The 12,518-nt window shown below is 46.3% G+C and overlaps 1 protein-coding gene across 1 annotated transcript in view; it reads left to right on the top strand.

Moving 5' to 3' along the window:
• Positions 1–12,518, top strand: part of NSMAF (neutral sphingomyelinase activation associated factor) — a 103,862-nt gene that overhangs the window by 42,101 nt on the left and 49,243 nt on the right. Inside the window, exons 11-14 of the mRNA XM_077270536.1 lie at positions 6,644–6,715; positions 9,842–9,950; positions 10,257–10,433; positions 11,596–11,675. Coding sequence (XP_077126651.1) covers positions 6,644–6,715; positions 9,842–9,950; positions 10,257–10,433; positions 11,596–11,675 — 438 coding nt within the window. The remainder of the gene's footprint in view (positions 1–6,643; positions 6,716–9,841; positions 9,951–10,256; positions 10,434–11,595; positions 11,676–12,518) is intronic.

Raw genomic sequence — 12,518 nt, 5'->3', positions numbered from 1 at the left:
AGCAAGGGGAGTAGCAGGGATAGCATCAAACGCCATCACGATTCAGCGTATCCTCTGGCTGCTGGAATGGAAAGCGGACGCAGCCTCAAAGAAGTCCCTCACGCACCTCCCCTACCTCAGTGGGAGACTTTTCGGTGAACAGTTGGACACTATGATATCCAACGCCACCGGGGGTAAGAGTACTTCTCTTCCCCAACTGAAACCTAAACGCACTTACAAGAAGCGTAACCAAACTCGATTCCGATCCTTTTGGAATTCCTCCGGCTGGTCCGTCTCGCGTCCAGCACAAAATCGTAACTGTTCCCCACGCAGGGACAACTCACGATCGACGCAAAGGTCGGACAAGACCTGGCAGTCAAAAGCAGGCCAGCCTAAGCCCAGAGGAGGAAATTCTCAGACTTTTTCCTCATCATGACTCACGGACTCCGGAAGACACCACACCAGTAGGCGGCCGACTTTTGCTCTCTCATCAAGTCTGGCTGCCTATTACAGAAGACAGGTGGGTCATGGAACTAGTGTCTTCCGGATACAAAATAGACTTCACCCACCGGACCGATTCTTCCTCTCTGTCCCCCCAAAACCACCAGCCAAGGCTCGTGCCTACCACCAAACGGTCTCCTCGCTTTTTCAAGCAGGAGTCATAGTAACAGTACCCACGACCGACCGCTTCCGAGGGTTCTACTCCAATCTGTTCGTAGTTCCCAAGAAAGGAGGCAGCGTACGGCCCATACTAGACCTAAAACAGCTCAACAAATATGTACGGGTCCGTCATTTCCGCATGGAGTCTTTTCGGTCCATCATTGCGTCCATGGAAAAGGGAGAATATCTCGCCTCCATAGACATACAAGACTCATACCTGCATATACCCATTGCACCTGCCCATCAGAGGTTTCTCAGGTTCGCAATAGGCCAGGACCACTACCAATTCGTGGCTCTCCCTTTCGGACTCGCCACGGCTCCCAGAGTGTTCACCAAGGTCATGGCAGCCACCATGGACGTCCTGCACTCCAGAGGCATAGTAGTCGTTCCATACCTAGATGATCTACTCATCAAGGCTCCCACCTTCAAGGACTGCGAGCTCAGCGTCTCAATCACAACCGATACTCTGTCGCATGGGCTGGTTAATCAACCTACAAAAGTCATCACCAACCCCGAGTCAGTCCCTGACCTTCCTGGGAATGTTATTCAACGCCTCCAGGGGTCTAGTGCTCCTTCCCAAGGACAAGGCACTGGCTCTCCGACTAGCTGTTCGCACCCTCCTCCGCAAACCTCCTCGATCTCTCCGGTTTGCCATGAGAGTCCTCGACAAGATGGCGGCAGCAGCAATAGAAGCTGTCCCATTTGCCCAGTTTCACCTCAGACCTCTCCAACTAGCCATTCTCAAGTCCTGGGACAGGAATCCCTTTTCTCTCGACAGGGAGTTCCAGCTAATGTCGTCAACCAGGAGGTCCCTGCACTGGTGGCTCAAGCCAACCTCGCTAGCAAAGGGGAAATCCTTTCTCACAGGTCAATGGAAGGTTCTGACCACCGACGCGAGCCTGACGGGTTGGGGTGCGGTGCACCTACATCACAGGGCACAGGGCAAGTGGTCCCCAGTGGAAGCGACCATGCCCATCAACATCCTGGAAATTCATGCCATCCTTCCGGCATTGAGGGCCTTCCATCACTTACTGGCAGCCTCTCACATCAGAATACAGTCGGACAATGCCACGGCTGTGGCATATGTGAATCACCAAGGGGGGACCCGCAGTACCCAGGCGATGCGAGAAGTGTCACACATCCTCCGCTGGGCGGAGGACACAGGGTCGGTTCTTTCGGCGGTCCACATTCCGGGTGTGGACAACTGGGAAGCAGACTTCCTCAGCCGACAAGGAATAGACTCGGGAGAGTGGTCTCTCCATCCCGAAATTTTTCAACAGATCTGTCTCCGCTGGGGGACCCCGGATGTGGACCTAATGGCATCCCACTTCAATGCCAAGGTCTCCAACTTCATGGCCAGAACACACGATCCGCGGTCGCTCGGAGCAGACGCTCTGGTTCAGGACTGGACCCAGTTCCAGCTTCTGTATATTTTTCCACCTCTCCCCCTGATATCCAGAGTGGTGAGGAAGATCAAACAAGAGGGAGTTCCAACCATCCTAATTGCACCGGACTGGCCCAGACGCACATGGTACGCCGACATCGTACAACTCACAGCAGACGCCCCCTGGCGTCTCCCCGACCGCCACGATCTTCTATCACAAGGCCCGTTCTACCACCATGACTCAGGGGCTCTCAATTTGACGTCGTGGCCCTTGAGACCTGGGTTCTAACCCAGGCAGGGCTCTCGATGGACGTCATTGGAACCATGATCAGAGCACGGATACCAGCCTCTGCCAAGATTTATTACCGTACCTGGAAAGCTTTTCTTTACCTGGTGCGAAACTCGTGGCCAGATCCCACTCCCTTATTCCCTACCCAAAGTACTTGGTTTTCTCCAATCTGGTCTGGAGGCCAGGCTGTCATTGGGCTTGCTTAAGAGCCAGGTATCAGCCCTCTCAGTGCTTTTTCAAAGGCGCATTGCTACCAAGCCGCAAGTAAGGACTTTCCTTCGGGGGGTTTCCCGATTGGTTCCCCCCCTACAGACGACCGCTAGCTAGAAACGTGGGACCTCAACCTGGTCCTGACAGCATTGCAGGAACCACCCTTCGAACCCCTTAAGGAGGTCCTGCTCCGCCTTCTTTCCCAGAAGGTGGTTTTCCTGGTGGCAATCACCTCGCTACGCAGGGTGTCTGAACTGACAGCACTCTCCTGCAGACGGCCCTTCCTGGCTTTTCACCAGGACAAGGTAGTTCTTCGTACGGTCCCATCCTTCCTTCTGAAGGTTGTGTCCGACTTCCACCTCAATGAGGAAATTTCACTACCATCCCTTTGTCCGGTCCCAGTTCATAGAGTGGAGAAGGCTCTGCATACGCTTGACCTTGTCAGGGCATTGCGTACATATGTGTCTAGGACTGCGTCCTTCCGGAGGTCTGATTCTCTTCCTCCTTCCGGAAGGCGGCCACAAGGGTCTGCCAGCTTCCAAAGCTACCCTTGCCAGGTGGATCAAATCCACCATACAAGAGGCCTACCGCATTAAGAATTCTCCTCTTCCAGCCGGTATTACGGCACACTCTACACGGGCGGTAGGGGCCTCCTGGGCCATTCGGCACCAGTCTTCGGCACAACCTGTGTGTAAGGCGGCCACTTGGACTAGCTTACACACTTTTACTAAACACTACAGGGTTCATACCCAGTCCTCAGCGGACGCGAGCCTGGGTAGATGTGTCCTGCAGGCGGCGGTGCCCTAAGTATAGGGGCCTGTCTGCACAATATTCGTCCATTGCTTCCCACTCAGGGACTGCTTTAGGACGTCCCATGGTCCTGTGTCCCCCAATGAGGCAACAGAGTAAAGGAGATTTTTGTGTACTCACCGTAAAATCTTTCTCTTAGCCTCTAATTGGGGGACACGGCTCCCACCCTGTTGCCCTTTCCGGGCCGTTGTAACTGTTGAGTTCTCATATTGTTTTCTTGAGCTCGTACATAGTTGCCTTCTTACAGGCATAATTATGTTATTCATGTTACATAGTTGCCTTCTTACAGGCATAATTATGTTATTCATGTTACGTTCCTCCTACTGCTTTTGCACAAAACTGGAGAAGGCTGATGCCGTCCAGGGGTGTATACTGCACAGGAGGAGCCACAGTTAATCTTTTTCAGATTATGCATAGTGTCGCCTCCTAGTGGACAGCAGCATAACACCCATGGTCCTGTGTCCCCCAATTAGAGGCTAAGAGAAAGAGATTTTACGAAAAAAAACCGCATCATGTGCACAAAACATGCGGAATTCATTCTAAATGATGGGATGCATATTGTATGCTGTTTTTTTGCGTTTTTATCGCGAAAAAAACGCGAAAAATCAGCAACGTGTGCACACAGCCTAACTCTCACTGGGACTCTAACTAGTCCAATCACAACAGCATGCCACCTATGCTACGGTCAATACTTACCACGACATTTGAGGAGTTTGACAGAGGGAGGCCTAACAATGCCCACTACTTGGTCTGCCATGGACCATAGCCTAATAGATCCTGAGGGACAGGCTAAGATCAATTTCCCTCTTGGCACTAGTAAATGTAAAAATTAAAGAATATAATTTAATTACATTTTTACAAAAGTAGAAAAAAACAACAATCTGTTTATACTAATGAAAAGTGGTTTAATGTGGAAGACCAGAACCCGCTCCAAAAAACAACTCCCTAATGAGTGGTATCATGAAACTATATCACGGTTTATTCTGCACAGTGAACACCACAGAAAAAAACATACAACATTGTCAGAATTGCTGTTTTTGTACATCCTACATCACAAAAAAATTAAATATGATCAAAAGTGGCACCAATGAAAATTATAACTTGTCCCACATAAAACCAAACCCTCTGTCTACTGACAAATAAAAAAGGCTATGGGTTTTGGCATATGGAGACTTTTTTTTTTTTTTTGTTACCCTGTAAATGGCCAACTGTGTTTAAAAATCCAAAATCTTTCTTTTTTGTTATTTTCACCTCCTAAAAATGATAAATAAGTCATATACGGTATATAATTTATGGCCCAGAATATAGCGACGCAAAAGGATTTTCTTCAAACGTTGCACTTATTCCACAAAAGTAATAAAACATAAAGCTGTATAAATTTGGTATTGCCATAATCCTGCTGTCCTGCAGAATACAGTTAGCAACACCTATAGCAAATGAAAAGCATTAGGTAAACACATAAATGGCAGAATTGTTAATTTTAAGATTTTACCCACAAGTTTTAACTACTGCACTGATCTTTCGTTTTCAAAAGTCTCCATTCAGAAGTAAAATCTGTGTTGGTGCTTATAAAGTCTACTAGATGGTGGCCCGATTCTAACGCATCGGGTATTCTAGAATATGTATAGTAGTATATAGCACAGCCCACGTAGTATATAGCACAGCCCACGTAGTATATAGCACAGCCCACGTAGTATATAGCACAGCCCACGTAGTATATAGCAATGTGGGCACCATCTCCCTGTTAAAAAAAAAAACAAAAAAAACAGAATTTAAAATAAAAATAGTTATATACTCACCTTACGTCGGCCCCCCGGATCCAGCCCAGGAGTTACCGATTCTCCTCGCGACGCTCCAGTCCCAAGAATGCATTGCGGCAATACCACGTGATGATGTAGCGGTCTCACGAGACCGCTACGTCATCATCTCGCGAGACGGTACGTCATCTCCGGTCATTGCCGCAATGGATTCTTGGGACCGGAGCGTTGCTAGGAGCGGGAAAGGCTCCGGAAGGTGAGAATATAATGATTTTTTATTTTTTTATTATTTTTAACATTAGATCTTTTTACTATTGATGCTGCATAGGCAGCATCAATAGTAAAAAGTTGGTCACACAGGGTTAATAACAGTGTTAACAGACTGCGTTAAACCGCATTATGCCGCTGTGTAATGCAGTCTGGTTAATGGACTGCTAAACCGCTATGGGGGCACTGACTGGGGAGTTGGGAGGGGGCACTGACTGGATGGAAGAAGGGAAGGGTGACTTTGCGGCCGGACTGTGCCCGTCGCTGATTGGTCGCGGCCGGCAGCAACCAATCAGCGACGCTGGATTTCCGTTACAGACAGACAGACAGACGGAAGTGACCCTTAGACAATTATATAGATAGACATTCTGCTGAAAGTTCTCCTGAACCAGTGACAGTTCTCCATCTGTCACTTATGGCTCCTCCCCCTCCATCGAATTTTAAAAGCACCGATCTCGTCTGCTATTTTGGTGATTTGGAAATTGTCTTCACTGATTTACAGATTTTACATTTGAATTAAGAGTGGAAGATCAGTCCAAGAGAAGACAGAGCCACGTTTCTCTTGTGTTCTCTTGATGTATGATATAAAGAATAACAATTTTTATGACTTTAGACCGGTTTCACATTTGCGTTTGTAGGAGCTGCGGAGGGCGGCGGACTTCCTCCGTGAAGCCCCGCCCTCGGCCGCACCTCCGTCGCTAGCTCCGCCTATTTCTGCATGCGGCCTGTGTACCTATCTTTAACATTAGGTACGCAGGTCGTGCCGCTGTATGCGGATGCTTCTGCATGCGTCGTTTTGACAATGCGGCGACCAGTGTAGAACGCAGCTTGTAGTAATTTTTTTTTTTTCCGCATCGTCAAAACGACGCATGCGGAAGCATCCGCATACAGCCGCACGACCTGCGTACCTAATGTTAAAGATAGGTACGCTGGCCGCATGCAGAAGTAGGCGGTGCTAGCGGCGAAGGTGCGGCTGAGGGCGGGGCTTCACGGAGGAAGTCCGCAGCCCTCCGCAGCTCCTACAAACGCTAATGTGAAACTAGCCTTACGTATACCAAAATAGTCCAACTCGTTATGCAAAAATCAGCTCTCCTACAGCAACATTGATGTAAAAACTAAAAATTGATATACTTTATTTTGAGCGAGGTTGAGCACTTAGTAAACGTATTAGTTGGATCTTTTTGTAATGTGCAGAGCTTTTAACAATATTCCTGTGCACAATTGTTGACCTACTAATGGAAAATTAAAATGTTAACTTTTTTTTTTTATTATTTATTTATTTAACAGAAGCATGTAGTTTTTATTAGCCTGGCTGACATTCGTCGAATATATAAAAGGAGACATATGCTGATGCCTCTGGTAAGACAAGTGACAACTAACAGGTCGATGATTAGATTTGGACTGGAGAAGAGAGTAATGATTGGACCATAATGTATATGAACAATTGTCTTAAAGGGAACCTGTCATCTAATTCATGCTGCCCGAACCATGGTCAGCATCAATCTGAGACCGGCTGTGTTATTGCAAACATTTATGTTTTACTCTAAAACACTGGTGTGTCATAGAAAAGATGGTCCTAGCCTGGTCCCCTGCAAATTCTCCTTGCCCAAAAGGTCTTTCCCTATGTGGGTACACAAAAGAGACTTGCCAGTCAAAGGGATCACCGCAGGGAGTAGCCGCCAAGGATTTACCTAGGACAAGACAGCGGACACCAACTTTCCAAAGCATGTTTTTTTCTGAAACTCCGCAGGGCTTCAGTGTAATATATACACAGGTGCAATAATGCAGCCGATATGTGATTTATGCGACCTCTCAGAAAAGCATGAATCAGATGAGCGGTCCCCTTAAGAGGATCTTTCAGATTCCTGATAACTCTTTTGTAAATGCTTGTATTCCTTATGAAATACCATTTCTGGAGCATCTGATTCATACCTGTGTATAGTGTTCCTCTATTGCTCCTCCTAGAAATGTTAGCAATGAATTGACAACTAGCTGTGACTCGAATTTAATCATTTATTCTGGGAACATAAGTTGTCAGGTTTTTTTTGTTTGTTTTTTTTAGTAAATATTCAGGAGCAATATTAATGGCACAAAGTTATGAAAGATTATCAGCTATTGTTATTACATGGGAAAGGATTTAGTAAAATAGGTCAGGTGTGATGACAGCTCCTCTTTCACACCCACCATATTGTTACTACTTGCTATTCCTTGGGTTGAATAGGCAGCACGGTGGCTCAGTGAGTAGCACGGTTTCTTTACAGCATTGGGGTTCTGGGTTCAAGTCCAACCAAGTAAACCTCTGCAAGGAGTATGTCCTGTATGTTCTCCTCGTGTTTGCGTAGGTTTCCTCCGGGTTTTAAGATTTCTTCCCATACTCCAATGTCATACTCCTAAGGAATTCAGATTGTGAGCCCCAATAGAGACAGTGATGTCTACTAAGTGCTGGGGAATATGATGGCGCTATATAAAAGTGAGTAACTTAATAAAATTGTTCAGTTTGCAATGATTGCAGTGGAAAAAAAACACTTTGATGTGGCTTCAATATTGTGAGATACTGGAGCTCTCCTGGTCCATACATCTATGTAACCTATTCTAGATTGGTCTCGTGAGTGCCGGGTTACATGGCTTCCCATGGCATTTTTTAACTGCTAGATTTGCTCTGAAGTGGAAGCTATTCACTAAATGGTAGTTCCCATTGTTTAGTTTTAGGTGTACAACCAGGTACGGATTGGGGCTGAAATTCAGTCCTGGCATTTGAAATCACACAGTTGTTGTTCCTGTCCCCAAGCACTAGATGTAATATATTACTAATATTACCCTGGATGGAGGAAAGGAAGATTTTCTACAAGCCCAATATTTCTAATGATACCCGTGGCCTGCTGGAGTAAGTGACTGAGTCAGCGACTTTGTGCTCCATCACAACTCTTAACAGTATGGATGTCTTAAGAACACCGATTCTGCTAACAACATAGCAGACAAGGCAGCCCACAACCAGGCAGGCCCTTCTGGCATTTGCCAGAGTTGCCAGTTGGCCAGTCCGGCCCTGTGTACAACTCAACAGCCCTCTGGTTTCTGCGGGCCAAGCACTCATGCTTGATTCACAGTTCAGAGCAGCAGCATCGTTGCTCCACTTGTCTAAACTTTTTTTTCTCCTGATGGTGCTACATGTGACAGCTTTGCCTCCGCCGGATTGGGAGCTGACAGTGTGCTCTCATGATGCTGTGCAGTGCTTACAAGTTCAGTGGGTAAAAGCTTGTAAGTTCTGCATATGTTGGGTCACCGCTGATGTACAGCAGCGGTAAACAAAAAAAGAATAACACTTGAAAAGGGTTGTCCGCTACCTGGACAGAGCCCTTTTTAAAAGTAGCCCCCTTGTAAAATGGAAATATATACTCTTCTCTTGCAGCGGTGCCATTCTAGCGATGTCTGCTCTGGGGCTCCTGTGACTCCTGTGACATTGTTATGCCATATAAACCCTGCAGCCATATAGCGCCCCATATTGGGTTGCTTTACTTTTGCTCCACCACTCATAAGCAGAAAATTGCAAGTGTAGCAGCCACTGATGGGTTGCAGGGCTCACATGGCATAGCATTGTCGAGAGACCTGGTGCCAACATTACTGGAATGGCGCCATTGCGGAAGGTGCTGTTATTAGAGATGAGCGAATTTGATCGGGTCAGGACCTATTCGGCAAGCTATAGGGCTTACGGAATAAGCTGCAGAGGGAACCCGGATACCTGGATCGCTCCGGCTGATCAGCTGTTCGGCTCCGCAGCTGCATGTGTTGCAGCTGTGTTACAGTCACAATTCATTCCTAGAGAGCCCACAACACAGGCTGTAGCCTGCCGAATAAGCCCTGACCTGATGATCAAATTCGCTCATCTCTAGCTGTTGTTTATTTTTACAAGGGGGACTACTTCGTTTAAAAAGTATTTCCCCAGCTGATGGACAAACCCTTTAAGTACAGTCCTATTGCACAATAGATTTTAGAGGTTGCCTGGTCCAACTCCATACTTTAAAAAGGTTGGTTTGCCATAATAAAGATGCCCCTGGCACTTCACAGATTGGCATAGTCTGGCTGCTGATCCCTCTCCCAGCAATGAGCGTTTACGGAGGCCACATGCCAGCAAGGGAATCTCTTCTCTGAGGTCCACTTGTTCTAACACGACATACCCCCTGTAATAATGGGCATAAGCTGCGTCTTCTCACCACTTTGTTGGCAGCTGAGTTGGTGAGTACGGCAGGATATTGCCTGGAGTAACGTGCAGCTTTATAGCCGATGATGCCTGCGTTCTAGGAGAGGTTCTGGTGCGCAGTGATGAGCCCACACTACCCGTTTTCTATACGTTCACATGTACTGTGATCAGTCTCGTCTCCCCGCTGTTTTTCCTTCCCTTGATGTGGTGCCAGTGTGCACAGTGATGCTGATGTATAGTGTAGCAGCAGATAATGTAACTCTGTGACCTCATGTTCTAATGTCTCTTAGGGCCTGGAAGTATTTTGTACTGAAAATGACCTGTGCTCGGATATATACCTTAAATTTTACAACCCTAAAGATCGAGACGACGTGTACTACTATATTGCTTCATATATAGGTTGGTGTTTGTTTCTTTCCTCTCATCGGTTTTTTTATCGAGTTAACTTTCACATGTAATTATAATGTAATGTGTAGATGAATGTTTTACTGCAGATTAGTTTTTTTTTAGAGACTGTTCAACTCTTTACACGATTCACACCATTTTGCTTGATGGTAAATTAGTATTACAGGTTAGCTTATTTCCTTTTACCATGTTTTATATTCTAGAATTAATTTTTGCAGATTTTTTTATTTTTTTTTTTCCTTCGTGTTCTGTGTGGAAGCTTTTGAAAGGAGACTAATAGTTGTCTCTCGTTTCCTGCAGAAAACCACGTGACGGAGCACACGGCAGACAGCTACATGCTTCAGTGGCAGATGGGCCAAATATCCAATTACCAGTATCTTTTACATCTCAATAACCTGGCAGATCGGAGCTGCAATGACCTTTCCCAGTATCCTGTGTTTCCATGGATCATCGCCGACTACACCAGTTCTCATTTGGGTATAACCTTTTTTTTATCCCAACATTAGTAAGCATTTATAAGGGGATTCCACAACCTTTATTTTCTAATTTTAACGTTGCGTTCTGCTGCGCCCTCGGTGGGACAGTTGGTGAGGAAACATCCAGTGGGCAGCTGGTATCCTACTTGTGTCCGCTTCTTACTTTTGAGAGAATTTCTTGAAGTTTTTTTTTTTTTTTGGGGGGACTCAAATGTGATAACTCCTCATTGTCAAACTGATCACCTCTGCAACTGTCCTGCCCAGCCAGCAGCAGAATTTCTCCATGCCCAATGTAGATATGAGAAGCACTACACAACTTCTTAAATCCTTTGTAGTCATTGCACGAAGATTCCCCCTGTCTTTAACTACATCATAAAGATCTAGCACACGGTGTGTTTTTTTTTTTTTTTTATCCAAGCGGGTTGTCCAGTGAAAAACTGTTATACGCTATCTGCAGAGTAGGTCACACAACTAGCTGATTGGTGGGTCTCCCACCCCTGAGACCCATTCCAATTGACCGATTTGGGATATAAATTTCCCATTACATAATTGGCGCAGTAGGCGCCCGCCCATTCATTCTCTCTGCAGTTGCTGAAAAAATCCCTTAGGGAATAAATGGAGCCGTGCATGTGCATTGTTAGTCCACTCTAACCGGGATAAAGGTTCTCTGTTCTGCCAATCTGTGTGGTTCCCGGCAGTCGGACCCCTTGTGATCAACAAGGTATCACCTTTGAATAGGTATTAATTTCGTTTCACTGGAAAACCCCTGTAAAACAAACCAAGCTCAATGCCCTAGAATAGGGGTCTCAAACTGCATTCCTCGAGGGCCTCAAACCGTGCGTGTTTTCAAGATGTCCTTAGCATTGCACAAGGTGCTGGAATCATTCTGTGCAGGTGATTAAATTATCACCTGTGCAATACAAGGAAATCCTGAAAACCTGACCTGTTTGCATCCCTCGAGGAATGCAGTTTGAGACCTCTGCCCTAGAACATTAGACTATTTTGAAAATCTCCATTATGTGAATTATTCATACATAGAATGACCACTTGATGTCCCATTTTCCTTGTAAAATGTTGGCCATGATTATGGGGAAGTGCAGTATGGGTCACCACCACACAGTGCAGGAAACTTTCCTCTAATACAACAATTTTGCTTTCTTCAGATTTAACGGTTTCTGAAACCTTCCGAGATCTGAGAAAACCGGTGGGTGCTCTAAATAAAGACAGGCTTGAACGGTTACTGGTATGTATTTCCTGGACACTGTATACACTGCAGTTTGTAGAAACAATCCTTGGGTTTTCTTGCTTTTCTGCTGTATAGTCACAGGTTGATTTTTATGCACAAAGAATTGTACGCTTCTACTTTATAGCCGATCATATTCCTAATGTCTACAGCGTGTTGTATTGTCACCTAGTGTCCTCTACGTGTATTGTCTATAGATATTACCAGAACACAACATGACGGCAGTTATGGAAAGTGAGGTTAATTGTAAGAAAAACTGCTATAATTAACATACAGCTCTGGCAAAATGAAAGGGAATCTGTCACCTCATTTTGCTTCTATAAACTGCGGCCACCGGCATCAGGGGCTTATCTACAGCATTCTATAATGCTGTAGATAAGCCCCCGATGTAACCTGGAAGATAAAAAAAACAAGTTATATTATACTCACCCAGGGGTGGTCCCGGTCCGATGGGCATCGCGGGGCAGGCGCCTCCCATCTTCATACGATGTTGTCCTCCTCCGTGCTTCTGTTGCGGCTCCTGCGCAGGCGTACTGATTTTCCCTGTTGAGGGCGCCGGCATCGGGCCTCTCTGACCTTTCCCATCGCCTGTGCACAGTACTTTGCTCTGCCCTCAACAGAGCAGAGAATTACGCCTGCGCAGGAGCCACGACAGAAGCAAGGAAGAGGACGTCATCGCATAAAGATAGGAGGCGCCGGACCCGGACCTGCGACGCCCATCAGACCGGACCACCCCCCAGTTGAGTATAATCTAACTTGTTTTTCTTATCTTTCAGGATACATCGGGGGCTTATCTACAGCATTACAGAATGCTGTAGATAAGCCCCTAATGGCGGTGGCCGC

Source organism: Ranitomeya variabilis, chromosome 6 (genome assembly GCF_051348905.1).
Source record: "Ranitomeya variabilis isolate aRanVar5 chromosome 6, aRanVar5.hap1, whole genome shotgun sequence".
Lineage (NCBI taxonomy): Eukaryota > Metazoa > Chordata > Amphibia > Anura > Dendrobatidae > Ranitomeya > Ranitomeya variabilis.
This window is presented reverse-complemented; position numbering and strand designations above follow the sequence as displayed.